Source organism: Morone saxatilis, unplaced genomic scaffold, assembly GCF_004916995.1.
Source record: "Morone saxatilis isolate NCDOM2014 unplaced genomic scaffold, NCSU_SB_2.0 Contig9, whole genome shotgun sequence".
In the NCBI taxonomy this organism is placed as follows: Eukaryota; Metazoa; Chordata; class Actinopteri; family Moronidae; genus Morone; species Morone saxatilis.
This window is the reverse complement of record NW_023340268.1, coordinates 6,110,057-6,124,697: the sequence shown is the minus strand read 5'-3', so window position 1 is coordinate 6,124,697 and position 14,641 is coordinate 6,110,057. Positions and strand designations below refer to the sequence as shown.

The window sequence follows — 14,641 nt, the reverse complement described above, 5'->3', positions numbered from 1 at the left end:
AGCTGCAACTAATGATTATTTCTATTATTAATAATTCTATCAATAGTTTTTCAATGAATTATCTTCAGATGTGTTGTAATTGACTCATAGGTTGAATTATTTAGGGGGGGTTAGGGTTAGAAACTGAAACCAAAGTTGGTAGAGATTCATTTTTTATGTTGTGCGACTAATTAATTTATCAACTGATCGTTTCAGTTCCACCCCAGAATTTTGGCATTTTTGCTGATTATTGAAATTATTGTTGGTGTTAGGCTCACTGTAGTTTCTTTCATATTTCTTTCTGAAGTTTAATTCTAAAAGGAAATCTACTTACTTATAGATTACTTACACTTAGCCGGAATCATATTTAGTGTATTTTAATTTACTCTAAGTTATTCGAAGGCCGTGTCTTAAAAGTGTAGTCTTTGAGGGTATTTTGAGAAAGTGATGGTTTTCAGGTACAACAATCCATATTCCAACAATCCAGCGCGATTTGCTTTAATCTCTTGGAAGAATCCCTACCCGTCTCCCCGTCCCAGTCTCATTTACAGTGAATAAACAGGCAAATCTGATTGAAGATTTACACTCAAACCGTGAGAAGCCTGATAAAATACCAACTAACACAAAACCCCCTCGCCGCTGAGGAGAGTTACTGTGGGATATGATGATGTTCCTATGTTTGCATACTAAAACATCACACTCAAATGAATAGCATTTATTATATTGTACCGCAAGGGAATAGGAAGTAGAGAGCAGTTGATTAGGCCCTCTATTCGGCTCATTTAGCATGTGTGCAGCTGCTCACATAGCTCTTGACCCAGAGCAGTCAGGAGTCAAGTGTCAGGGCTATTAGAATTTCATAATTTATATTATGTAGATAAGCAACATATTTTTACAGCTATATTTTTGATACAATTTGACATTTTGTTTCTATCTTATAAATAAATGCGTAAACATTTCTTCAGAGACACTAGTTACATTCTGGATGTTCCTGTCTCTTAGACAGAATCTTAATGAACCTGCTGTGTAAATAAGCTTTTTTTTTTTGTGTCTTCATCACATTATATCTTGAACGCGAGAAAGAAATCTATGAAAAGCCTCCGATAATGAATGATCCAAATCTAGTGTTGTTACAGCGGGAGTTCAGATGCTAAGGTCTGCTAAGCAGCATCTGAAGGAGGTGATGTTTGATTGCGTGGGAGGTTTAGAAAGCTGCAGCCAGCGATGGCTCAGAGATGAAACTCATTAAGTCTCAAACTCCAATCCTCAACTCCAATAAGACTGTAATATAAAAAGTATGGATTGCTGCTGCAACTGTATGAGATAAATAAAAAGATCTCATTCTCAAATGTATGCCCATGGACTGCCAACACACATACAGTGCGTGCACAATATTATGCGCACACACCGACCCATGCAAGCAGGCACAGAGGTACGTACCAGCACACTCACTTCTACCCACCCACACAGTTGCCCACGGCAATCCCACGCAAAGCCCATTTGCATTTACAAAAATTTCCCATACGCTCAGTGATAGTATAAAGGTGGGTGTAATAAAGCAGTAACTAATATAACCTCAGTCCCGGAGAGAGAGACTTAATGAGTGCACATGGTAGAGAAGAGAGTAAGAGAAAACCACGAACCAACCGAAAGTTGAATTCTGTTGTAAGTGGATACAGGGCTTTAACTTCATAACACATAGATACGTTAGTACAAGAGGCCCAGGTAGCCTTACGGTCAGAGGAATGACTGAGCTCTAAAGGACTGTAGTTTCATTCCTTTGCATCAAAAGTTAAATAGTAAATGGATAATAGAGTTTTCTCATTTAGACCTCATTCCTAAATGATAAAAAAACACCAAAAACATTTACTTACTTACCTGTAGTTTACCTTTTATTTGGCCAGAGTTTGATATAGTAAAAATGTCTGCTGCCACATCAATACAGTGAAGGTCAATTGAACTTGAACTTGAACAGCACTAAAAAAATTTTTTTATTGGGACTACTTTCTACCGAATAGTTCCCATGAAAGTGAAAGCTGCTCATGGTAAGGTCCGTATAGTGTTGGGGTGGAGGGCACACATCTCTAAAATGCCATAATTTTCATATATTAACATGCGCATTGTTAACATACATGTTTATTAGCTAGTAGTCTTTGTTGTCAACAGTTAAATTGCACAAAACCAACAGGTAACAGTTATCGACTTTAACCCCGTGGTCAGTGTTTAGGTAAATTGCAAATAATTTTCATATTATTACTGCCTCTATCTGAGAATGTTTAAGTAAGAATGCCACAAAAGTAGCATGTAAAAAGTATTATAATTTGACTTTCATTTTAACTGTAATGTTATGTGTGATTTAAACCTTACATGTATATTGAGTGATCCTAACCTCGATCCTATTGCAGATATGTTGCCATTAGTGTATATGTTGGGGAAAAACAGGAAATGTCAGTATAGATTGAAATGCCAAAATATGAAGTAATTTAGAAACAATGTTGTGATTACATAGTTTGTCCACCAGAGGGCACAAGTTTAATTTCCAACTGTAAAATGTCAGTTGGTCTATACATATCTTTATTACAATTATTGAAAAAAAAGGTAAATATAATTATGGTAATAAAAATTATTATATAATACGTTTTTGAAACTTTCAAATATCAATATTGGCCTAAAAAAAATCCAGATTACATCAAATCCCAAAATGGAAGACGAGGAGTAAAACCATTTGCTTGTATTGGAGATTTTTTAATAACACGTTTCAATATTGCAACAGCCATCAGATTTTCTTCTAACAGGTAAAAATCATCAAAAAACAAAAAAAGAAACTTTTTTTTTCAGTTTTATATTCCAAACACCAGAGTTTCTTGGCTATGGCCCTAAAATTCAAACAAATAAAACCCTTACACAGTGAGCAGATATTATATTCAACACATTGTTCTTCAAACAAATTATAAAAATAGATTTAGCATTTTCAAATACATATGTACAGTATTAAACATATCATGATGGTCACAGTAACAGAAAGGGGGATAGAGAGGGCAAACAAATAAGAGTTTTAATTCATTATGGCGACAAGGTCCAGTTTGTTGAGTGTTAGCGACTGCACGTGTGTGTCTTTGTAGTCTTGTGTGTGCGTGTGTGTGTGTGTGTGTGTATAAAGGGACTATCAGTGTTTCTCCAGATATCTTAACATGTGCGTGATAACATCTATAAGGACATATGAGCTCATTTCATTTGACAAAACGGTTACAGAGAGGAGAGTACAAGGAGAAAGAACAAAAAAAAAATCTATTTGTACCAAATACAAACCAGTTACAATATTCCAGTTAAAAATGTATGTAGCTTCTATTGTGAAACTGTATGATAATCAGGTAAGTCCCCAATAAACTTCTTCCTTCAAGTCTCCTGTATTGAAATAGGACAGAAAAGGCGAGGGGCAGATCACTGTGCAGAGAGAATTCTGGGAGTTAACTGGAAAAAAGTGCAACCACATAGCATGGCAGAGCTTGATATTAACAGCAACACAAAATTAATGATAATCCAACAGCTACAAGGAAAAAGTCCATATGACATTCTGTAATACTGTATCCATACTGCCACACACACTGTAATGTATACAGCAAATCCAATGATAATGGAATGATAATGGACATAAAATTAACTGTATCAAATCCAGTGTTCAAGAATACACAGATACTGTGTGCTGACAGTAAAAATCATCCAGTGTTCCTCCCACTTCCTGTGTACAAAACAACTCATCTGTTCAGGTATAAACTCATAGTCATATAATAAAGCAACAAAACAAGAGGCGACTACTGCTTTGCTCAACATGTTTTTTAAAATACTAATTAAATAAATAAGCCTTCCCTAACCTCTTTTCTTGAGAGATTTGTGTTACAGTCTGTAAACATAAATAAATATGGATAAATATCTGAATCAGGCCATCTTCCAGAGTTGGCCCGTGCTCTATACAGAGTATTAAACACGGTAGTGAGAGAGGCTTTGGAGAGGAGGATTATGTTACCGAGATGACATTCAGCAGGCTAAAAGGGAAAATTAGATGCTTTAAATGCACAAAGAAAACAACTTCAAAGCATAGAGGGGAAGAGGAAGATAAAGGAAATGAAGAAAATAGAATCGAGAGTAGCGAAACAGACAGCGACATACAACAAATTAATTAACAATCAAACACACATGTTCAACCTTTTGCTTTACAGTTGTATCCTGCAGCTTTTGTTTAACCCCAAAGGAAAAAAAAAGCAGGCTGATGTTCCTGAAAGTACAGTATAATCATCGCCCATAACTTACTGGAGCTCTTTTCATCCCATCAGCACACTTAATATACTGAATATAGGACTATACTGTATGCTTTTGAGGCCTCATCCAACTCTAACCTCAGACTCACTGGACCCTCGACATGGGACAGCACAGTCTCCTTAAGCTGCCGCTCTAAAACCATACGTTACATTCCAGCCATGTTTAATCTCCAGAAATGTTCTTTTACCTTCTGATATGAGATCAGCTCTGACATACAATGATATGATTACGTGTCCTCGTACATCACTTCCTGTTTGATGTGAAATCAGCTGTGCCAGTTCTGAGAAGAGAGTAAAATGATACAAGGCCAGTAAAATAGTTCCTAGCTTTAACAATATATTGTTCCTAGTGAATCGGTGTTGTGGTAAAGGGAAATTCTACTCAAAATGTTAATGTTTCTTTGAGCGCTCGTCCATAACCATGTTTGCAGCGCAGTAGATCTGTGCCCCTGCTGCTGCTCAGAGGTCAGCTTCAGACAGCCTCTCCTGCTACAGACAATATTTCATTTGTCTTTTACGCACTAATCCAGAACCAGTGAGAAGGAGCTGACACAGTTATTGAAGGTCAAAGTGCAGATAGAGGTCACAAAAAAAAGTCACGTGACATCACTCCTCTGCTTTCCCCCAATCGCGACAGGAACGCCGCCTGTCTCTGAGGGGACTGTTAGAAAAAAGGAAGTAAGGAATCAAGGAAGGCATGAAGAAGTGTGGGAAGGAGGAGTAGATAGAGGTGTGCAGTTAGCTGAAAGTTCTGCTCATCTTTCCATCAGTTTGGGAGAGCACTCTCTTTCTCTCCCGCTCTCCTCTTCTCCACCCCATCATCCATCTGCACATATGTGTGGGTCGCAGCAGCAGTGTGAGACTGGGTGTGTTGACTTGTTGGTTAGACCTGGACACCGCGCCCGTGCATTTGGATGACCTGGGCTCTGAGGGTCTGGATGGCAGCCAGTATCAGCTTCTGGTGCTCAAGGGAAGTGATGCCAAGGCTCAGCACATCTCTGTGGACACAGAGATCAATATTTACCAAGATTATTAAAAAAGATGCAACATGGACTGTATGTCAATAGATAGGTTGAGTGACTCTATGACCGCAGAGAAAAATGTGTTTCTAATAATCATATGCTCACGCTTATGTTTTAAAGCCACTAAAAAGCTTCTCTTAAGTATTTCTCTATAACATTAAATATTCATTAATTTATCACTGAAAAACTCAGTTTATCTCTTAATTTGGACTATATAGGGTGTGGTTGGATCAAACTATCATTATCATGTTAAAGAATTGCCAAAACCTGACTGGTCCTCATTATTATTATTATTATCATATGAGCCCTGCCCACAATAACATACATTTCTATGCTAAAAATGATCAGCAGACTAGCAGAATATCCTCAAAATTAAAAAGCTAGAACCAGAGAATATTTTAGATTTTTGCTTAAAAATACAACCTTAATTAATCAATCGTCAGAATAGTTGCTAATATTTTTTTGGTCTAACAAATAATCGGTTCTGATTTATCCATTTTTACCCATTTAGATGTCACTCAAGACTTTTTTCAGTTGTGCAAATATTATCTTTAATAGTCAAGATTTAAAAAAGCAATTCATATCAAGAAATAGAGTGGACATTATTCCCCAAGTCATTTATTTATTTATGCAGCTATCTTTTTAATGATCTGTTCTCTTATTATCTCACTTAGCCACCCTCTCTTAAAGAGGAAATGAAAGGTCACTGAGACAGAGTTGTGTAAAACCACTTACTGTACAGTCATTCGGGCCACAGACTCCAGGTAGCAGTATCCTGCGGCAGTGAAGTTGTCCTTGTATCGGCCCATGTCCACTGCATCCAGCCACTCTCCCACTGAGTTAAAGGATGGGAAGGAGGGGAGAGGCCTTTCTGCTAGCGTAATGGATGAACTCAGGGTTCTAGAGGACAAGAAATAGGGTTGAAGGTGTGGAGAAAGGAAAAACTTTGTGGAAATAATATATTCAGCGATCCGTATTACCAGACCATACCTGCGTGCCAGTGTGGAGGAACCAATGCCATCGGGAGAGCGAATGCTCTTGCTGAGGGCTGAGTGGATTTGGCTGAAGGTGGGCCTCTCTGTCCTCTCCTTCTGCCAGCAGTCCAGCATCAGCTGATGGAGATGTGGAGGGCAGTTAACTGGAGCCGGCAGCCTGAAACCATCCTCAATGGCCTTGATCACCTACAGGACGTGCAGAAGAAGGAAAACAATTATATCAGGGTAGAGACTCTAGAATTAATGTTGTGATTTACCAGTATTTGTACTATAATTGGACACATATTCAAAAGAGCATGTTTGTGACTGGTAGGGCAAGATGGGGGAACTAAGTAAAAAAAAAAGTTTTGTCCTACTTAAAAAGTCGAGTAAGGTATTTAAAAGTTGCTTAGTTGCCAAGAATAGAAGCGGTTGGACAGTGAAGGTCCTACTTGGATAAATAAGAGTAGAAAAGTGCTGGTGCTCTCATTTTCTCTTGTCAGTAATTACACCACCTATAATGCTCCAATGCATTGTTTCGCTGTTTATTAGTCATTTAAGTTATTTTTAAGGCAGCATCCTGTAAGGTCACCAAGCTAGCATCAACTGCAAAACAAACAGAATGTCACAGAGATTCATTGCTAAGCTAAACAATATGAGCGGACTACAAGTCTTCGCTAATGTCTAAAACTACTACAAAGAACTAGAACCATACAGCAAATAGGCGACTATTATTAGAAAGAGACGTTATTCCTGCAAAACCTGAACAATGCAAAATCCGTCCCAACTGACTGACTTTGAATGTGGTCTGAAAGGTCACTTAACAGGATATTCAATGTCTCTTAGTGTCACTTCACAGGATATTTGATTGGGTATCACAATAGTTGGGCTCCTATCAGCAGAAAACTGGATTATATATTATAACATTTTAATTTCCTATAATACAATATGTTCTAGGCCTGTGAATAAAAACAATCCAGACAGGTTTGAAATAGGAGAGCAATTACAGAGATGAAGAAAACAGACCACAAGAGCCAGTGTTTTCTTGTACCTGACCCACTCTAAAAGATAAGCTACTAAATACAATGATTCATCTCAACTCAGCATGTTTCATCCATCCCAGTGAAACCTCGCTGTCTTCAAATAGCAGAGCATGAAAGCCTCACTCCACTTCCTCAATGTTCCTCGCTCCTCCATCAAACTAATGTCGCCCCGTCCACCACAACACCTCACGAGATTTCCTCTCAGTATATAAAGGGACATGCGATACGTCCTCCTCCTGAATCACTCTAAGAAATACAATCTCCTGAAAGGAGGAAATAAAGTCAGAGTATAATCACAAAGATGACATCCATCAGCGGCATTATTTCCTAAAACACTCTCTTCTCTCTACCTAACCACCCACCTCCCCACTCCACCATCCTCTCAGCCCCTTAAGCTCCTATCTCACTAAAGAGCATTCATAAAATGCCTTTCAGCATTTGACATTTTCCATTTAATCAAAGTCGGTAGGTAAAGGTCACGACGGATCACAGGTGGACAGGCCGACCAACAATTCTGTTATGATATAATGTATCAATTTAAAGTGGATTAATATCCCTGGCGCTCTACAAGCTTGACCTTTGCCCTCTCAATTGGAAAGTTTGATAATATGAACCAGGCTGAGAGGAAACTTTCTCCTGCTTTGTGAAAGGGCAACAGGAAAATGAAAAAAAAGACGCTGTAAAAAGCTAGCTTTTCTTATGCTGCTGAATAACTCATGCATATTAATTTTGGACATTCAAAAATGGAACATGCTAATAATTCGCTGCTTTTTAACTATGCACCTGCGTGCATAAAGTGTAGGCATTATTTTACTATGACAGTAATTTGAGAGGGCATTAGCATGATTGAGCTTCTGGATAATTATTCTTAAAATGATCATTATCTTCTCATACTTTGTGTTGTCGGCTTCAAATAAAAAGAAAAATAGTCCCGACGAATAATCTGCTCTCTGGCCTGTCTCTTAGCAGACTTGCATCATGCTCTCAACTGCACTTTAGAAGCATGACTTCCTTCCGAAAGTAGAATAAAAACAACCTTTTTATTTTAGAAGGACAAAGAGGTAGGAGTGACGAGAGCAAAACAGAGCACCCACCCACATTGACTTGGAAATTATAGGTCTGTAGTGATAAGTGGCAGGGTCCTATCGACTGGACAATCTTCAACCCTCAAATAGCAGCAAGCGCTTTACATTTCCTCAGAGAATTTTTCCAGAGGGATTTTTAACACTTTTAAGAGCAAGATGGCACCCGGGGACAGGAGGAGACCACTTGAAGGGGGTCAATGCGTCCTTAAGAGAAAACAGGATTGGTCATGGAGCTGATGCGGACTTAAAGAGGGGGACTTAGGCCCTGCAAAAGCTTTCAGAGGTACTGTGGCTTCTTGGCTTTCTTTTAATAAGATCCAAGCTGGGCATGGATACAGAGTTCATTGATAGAGGGAGGTGAAAGAGAGAGAGAGAGACTGGTAAAGGAATATAAAGGAAATGACTGGAGAGATTAATGGAAAGCACCCTCCTATCTCACACACACACTTACATCCTGGTTGCCCATATCCCAGTAGGGTCTCTCTCCATAGGACATGACCTCCCACATGACAATGCCGAAGCTCCAGACATCTGAGGCTGAGGAGAAGCGATGGTACTGGATGGCCTCCGGAGCAGTCCACAGCACCACACTCTTCCCTCCGTGCTGCAGGAGAGGAGCGGAGAGGTAAGACACAGGAGTAAAAGGGTGTGGAGAGTTCACAAAAGTAACGTTTTAATATTCTCTTTGAAAAGCTTTGAACATATTTTCAGTAGATCAAAAGAATCTTTAGAGGAGCAGGTTCACCTTGAGTGGAACCCAAAAATATCCAGGGAAATAAAGCAGCTGAAATATTTTTTCTGTGACAGCTTAATTATATGACCTCAACTGAACCCGACATGACATGTGTTAACTCTCATTTGGTCCAAGGCTCATTAAAAATATCACCCTTACATGTGTGAACTTCCTACCAACGGGCTTTGTGCTGCTTTTGAGGGTCATTCATTAGGAATGGAATGTAAAATATCCAGTAAAATCCAGTCGACATTTTAACTGCGGTTTTCTCTCACCAGTGTGGTGTAGATGGCCTCGATCTTGTCCTCCTGAAGAGGTCTAAAGCCAGATACCTTGCAGCCTAGGTTGGAGTTAACCAGCACCTGAGAGTGGGAAAACAAACTGATTAGCATTGGTTACATTTGGGGGGGAAACAATCTCAGCGTGAGAGCTCACCACCCTGATGGGCAAAGCTCCCGTCGCACCAGGGACTGATTGATTGTTTACAAGAACAAATAGTCCTGTTCTTCATTTTCCGCAACATGACCACTGCATTTTGCAGTTTGACAGACAGGCTCTTTTAGGAAAATGCCAAACAGTGAAATCTGGATGTGACAAAACAATTTGGACAGTAGTGTCTCGTCATTTTCAGCTTTGTGTATCACTCAAATAAAAACCTGCCGGCAGGTGATTGTCGAAAACGTCTGCAGACAAGGACAAATTGTATTTTCTAACCCACCTGTGAAAACTTGCAAGTGTGAGACATACATCACCCTACACCCTCTCCTCTATCATCCGCTCCCACCTGCTCCCTTACCTTGTGTGCGGCCAGCCGTTTGTGGACGAAGCCCATTTCAGTGAGGTACTTCATCCCTGATGCCACCCCAGTCAGCATATCCATCAGCTGCATTACACTCAACTGGCCCTCATGTTTCTGAGGTTAGGGGAAAAAAGAAAAAAAAAGATGGAAAATGAGAAAAAAGCAATGAAAAACAGGGAGGGGGGTGAATAAAAAGGAAAGGATAGTAGAGAGGAGAGGATGAGTGTACATAGTATGCATGTAGTGATCCAAAAAAAGGCGACACATCTGTTACTATAGTACAATGTTGTGCTCACTGAGCTGAATCCCTTTATTTGGAGAATAAAAACAAACAGGCCATTAATTCATATCATTATAAACCAAGCTGCAGTTGTTCACAGAGCAGAGGGGCACAATAACAGTTTACACACGCTTACAGCATCTTTAAGCAGAAAACACTCCATTTGTGGAGTTAATTATGTTACATTTTCCTTATTACTGTAATAAGCACAAGCATTGCCGCCCTAGGACTGCGTTATAATAACAGTAAATTTAGGTTTATTAGAATAAAATATCTTATGGCTCAAAAACAGACAAGAATGATGAGGCTTAAATTGTGTTATTAGATGATGAGAAAACATGTCTGCATGTACATTTCAGATGAATGCATACAGATAAACACAAAAAAAACGTACCCTAAGGAAGGAATCTAAGGCTCCGTTAGACATGCTCTCCACTATGATCATCATGGTGTTACCTGGAGAAAGACAAAGAGAGCAGGACAGTAGAGTAAAGGAAATTGCAGATTAAAATGAATAAAATGGAGAGAATCAGGGGGGAAAAAAGAAAGTGAGAGGTAATAGAGACAGAGACACACAGAGAGCGGGGAGGGTGAGAGAGAATAAAGTGAGTCTAGTCCACTTGGCAGCACGGCAGGCATTGTGCAAAGCCATTCCTCACCCAGTGAACTGTGGTGAAGTCAGGAGAACCTGTGTGCTGCCCTGGCTGTCTCAGCAAGTTTAACGACCCTCAAAGACTCACACACACACACACAATCTGCGCTCAACTGTACGCACGGATCAGTACAGTCCAGGTATGCACGTTCATATACACTACACACATGCATGCTCACACACATACACACTGTGCCCAGGCACAGATGGCAGGGATCCAGCAGTGCTATGAAGTGCACAGAGGAGGAAAATAAGACTGCAGCAGTTGGAGGAGAGAGGAAAGAAGAAGTGGATTATGGGAGGTTGAGACAGTTAGATGAACCTTGATAGATATGTAAACAATTTAATATCTAAAAAAAATAAAAACCCTGGCATTGTAATATCCACAATTCGTGGTTTGCCAGTATTACTGGACTTTCAGGAAGCTATTTGAAAAGGTGACCAACAACACTCGGCACAGAGACACTGTCATAAAATGCCAGCAATCATGTAATTAATGCGAGTTGGAGAGTGAATGTTGAATTCTATCATTTGTGTCAAATGGTTACCTGCTAAAGAGGATGTCACATAAGTTTGCAAATCCTGACAGAAATGCAGAGCGAGGAAAACCTGTGTGTGTGTGACAGAGTGAAAGAGAGAAGGGGGTGGGAGGACGGAGTAATAAGTGCTGTCTCCTGCTGCACACAAACACAAATTCATCCAGTCATAGGCACTTGTAAGTCATGATTTGAATACATATTGAAAAGCAAATCCTTGAACTTCACTGTAGCCGAGAGTTTCAAACTGTTTTGAGATTACATTATAATGTATGAATGCTAATACATACTGTAAAGTGGCTTTGTTAAAAAATACAGTGAATGGAGTTCATACAATGGCCACTGAGAATTCTGGATTCTGATTGGCTGGATTAATTTAGTAACCAGACCAGTATAACAGCCCGTATTAAACTGGAGGTAAATACATTGTGGTATTGGTGCTTTTACTAACAGTATGTACCACTGCCTATAATCCTGGAACTCCCAGTTAGAAGGTAGCGCAAATGGTGGGTCATAAAAGCAACATATAAAGAAGGACAGGATAGAAAGGAAAGGAGGACGCTTTTCGACTTAGTGGTATGCGCCCATGTTTTCATGTGGCCTTGAATTATGGTGAGGATGATTAAATTAAGATTAAGAGAAGAGTAGTAAAGAGGTGGGTGCTCTTTGCAGGTGGTGGAGGGATGGAAGAGGGCTGGGTGAGGATCTGGTGGGGGGTAAGTGATGTAAAGCAGGTGATTTGTAGTCTAACAGTCGGTAGGTGTGGGTGTGTACTGTTTGTGTGCACGGATGTGTGATTTCATGCCAAGTGAGGAGACAAGCAAGCAGGTGTGTGTGTGTCAATGATAGTGAAAGAGAAGGTGAACATATGGGACTGACGTGTGTGTGTGTGTGTGTGTGTGTGTTTGTGCACGTGATGGTGGGAGAGATTGGAGTGGATCTCAGTGCCCCGCTGGGTCTCTAGCACCAATTACTGTACCCTGCACATCTGCTGCCATCCTACTGAGCACAGTGTGTTCGGGCACTGTGCCCACACACACACACACACACCACACTGAGCATCACTGCGGCAGTAACAAAAACTTCACAAACTCTTTAAAGCTTCTCCCTTCACCTGCCATTCCCATTAACCTCTACCTCATCTTCTCTGTCTCTCATGTCTCTTTCCTCCATCTCCTCCCTTCAAGTCCCCCCCTCCTTCCATCCTGTTTTCGCTCTAGGACCTCAATTGCTATCTGTCAGCGGAAAATGGGCCTTGATGTAGCTCAGCTGCTGCTAGCGTATGGCATCCATCGCGCCACCCTGCTCTCTACTCTTCAACCTTTTCTTCTTTTCCATCCCCCCGTCCTGCCCTCTTCACTGTAGGCACTGACCCCCTCCGTTCGTGTGATATTGAAGTGGTCGGAGTATCGCAGTGCTCCTCCCAATCCTCTCTCTCCTGTCCATTGCCCTTTTGCTACTCCTCCAGTTTTCTTCCCGTTTCTCCCCATAGTTACAAGAAGTGATGACCCCCCCTCCGAACGTGTGATATTGAAATGGTCAAATTCCAATTGCTTGTTTTATCCTATTCTGCTTCCCTACAGCTTTATTTTCTTTTTTCCCTATCCTTTCTTTCTTGCTAATGGAGGTGATCAGCCCCCTTTATGATACTGAAGGTGGTCAAACTGTCCCATTACTCCTTTGATCCTTCAATACCCAGGATGTATCCCCCCTCTATGCTTCTTTTTATCTTCACCCGCTCTCCTTTGTTTTCCCACTCTTTTCCCAGTGGTATCACCTTTACTTCCAAACTGCCTTTCACCTTCTGCTTTCTGCTTCATCTCCCTCCCATCCTGTTTACCGGTGGTGATGACACCCTCCAGCCGGATGATGTTGGAGTGGTCAAACTGCCCCAGGATGCCAGCCTCGCTGAGAAAGGAGCGCCGTTGTTTGTCAGAGCAGCCGGCCCTTAATGTCTTTATGGCCACCGGCAGCTCTCTCTTACTGGGCAGCTTCAGGCAGCCACGACACACCTCCCCAAAGTCGCCTGTAAGGGGAGACAGACAAACAATGGTCATGATCCCTTATTGATCAATGAACAACCACGGGGGAACGGAGAGAGAACAGTGGAACAAGTGTTGCAGGTCACACTGATGATATGTAGCAATATCTGTGCACCGATGAAAAGAAAGTAAGAAGGAAGGTTGGTGCAGAATCAGATGGGAGAAACACAAACGTATTGGGGAGGAAGAGAGATGACGCAAATGAACAGACACTATTGAGAGAGAGAGAGAGACAGGGAGAGACATGAAATACAAAGGGATCAAAGAAAGATCAAAGATGGGGTAGGGTGCAGGTGAAACAGTGGAACATCAAGTAGAGCCGAGGCAAATATAACAGCCAGAACAACGGAGCTCGATTTTGGCAAAGATCAGTAAGATGCCAGACTGATTGAACTGGTTTCTTCAATTTGTCTCAAGGCAGGTTGAGGGAAAGTGCAAAAATACCTTGAGTTGCCTCAAGATTATTCCAGCTGTTGATACACCCTACTGTTTGCTGTCTTTGCTACTACTATTTATTTTTCTATATTTCATACCAGAAATGGCAGCAAGATTAAGAATTCTTTGGCTTTTGTTACCATTTTATGGTATACTGTGGTTACACTGTGCTGTACACTCAATTGTTTTTATATTTTTCTATACAGAATGATGCTCATACGCTGCTTCAAATTTGAAGGGACACTCATGAAGATCATTTTACTCGTCCGAAGGAGTACTCCACAGCCTGCAATAACTGCAGAATGGCTTCTGTGGCTTTGAAGAGAGCTTTCTAAAGTCTGAAAAAACAACCCTAATGTTCTCATTGGGGTTATCTCAGATTGGGCTTCAGACTGGTAAACTTTACCAGCAGCCTGTGTTATGAACTTGGGATGTGGAGTTTAATAGACATGGGAATTTACCAGACAGGGAGGGTCTAGCAAAAGATGCTATTGAGATGCATTCTGGGAAATATAGTGTCCAGTGTTTTAGGAGCTTGACCCATATTGAAGACTAAAAGCCTTTGCTGCTTTAAATACTAAACTGTCGACGTACCCCTTTTAAAAACAGCAAAGACTTGCAAAGACTGCTTTGTTCCCACGCCCAATCACGTACCTGTGTGCACAATTCTCTCTATTTTGATGCTCGAGTTGTCCAGCTCCTTGGCAAAGGCATGCACGGCCTGCAGCAGGTCCTCGCAGGTCTC

At 40.7% G+C, this 14,641-nt stretch overlaps 1 protein-coding gene across 1 annotated transcript in view; it reads right to left on the bottom strand.

Moving 5' to 3' along the window:
• Positions 1-2,803: 2,803 nt before the first annotated feature.
• LOC118343162 (ephrin type-A receptor 7) overlaps positions 2,804-14,641 on the bottom strand; it is a 95,184-nt gene continuing 83,346 nt past the window's right edge. Inside the window, exons 11-19 of the mRNA XM_035681915.1 lie at positions 14,551-14,638; positions 13,260-13,445; positions 10,626-10,687; positions 9,949-10,065; positions 9,428-9,514; positions 8,871-9,023; positions 6,308-6,498; positions 6,053-6,208; positions 2,804-5,293 (exon numbers count right to left, since the gene is read on the bottom strand). Of these exons, the coding sequence (XP_035537808.1) occupies positions 5,179-5,293; positions 6,053-6,208; positions 6,308-6,498; positions 8,871-9,023; positions 9,428-9,514; positions 9,949-10,065; positions 10,626-10,687; positions 13,260-13,445; positions 14,551-14,638 (1,155 nt within the window). The 3' untranslated portion in view covers positions 2,804-5,178. The remainder of the gene's footprint in view (positions 5,294-6,052; positions 6,209-6,307; positions 6,499-8,870; positions 9,024-9,427; positions 9,515-9,948; positions 10,066-10,625; positions 10,688-13,259; positions 13,446-14,550; positions 14,639-14,641) is intronic.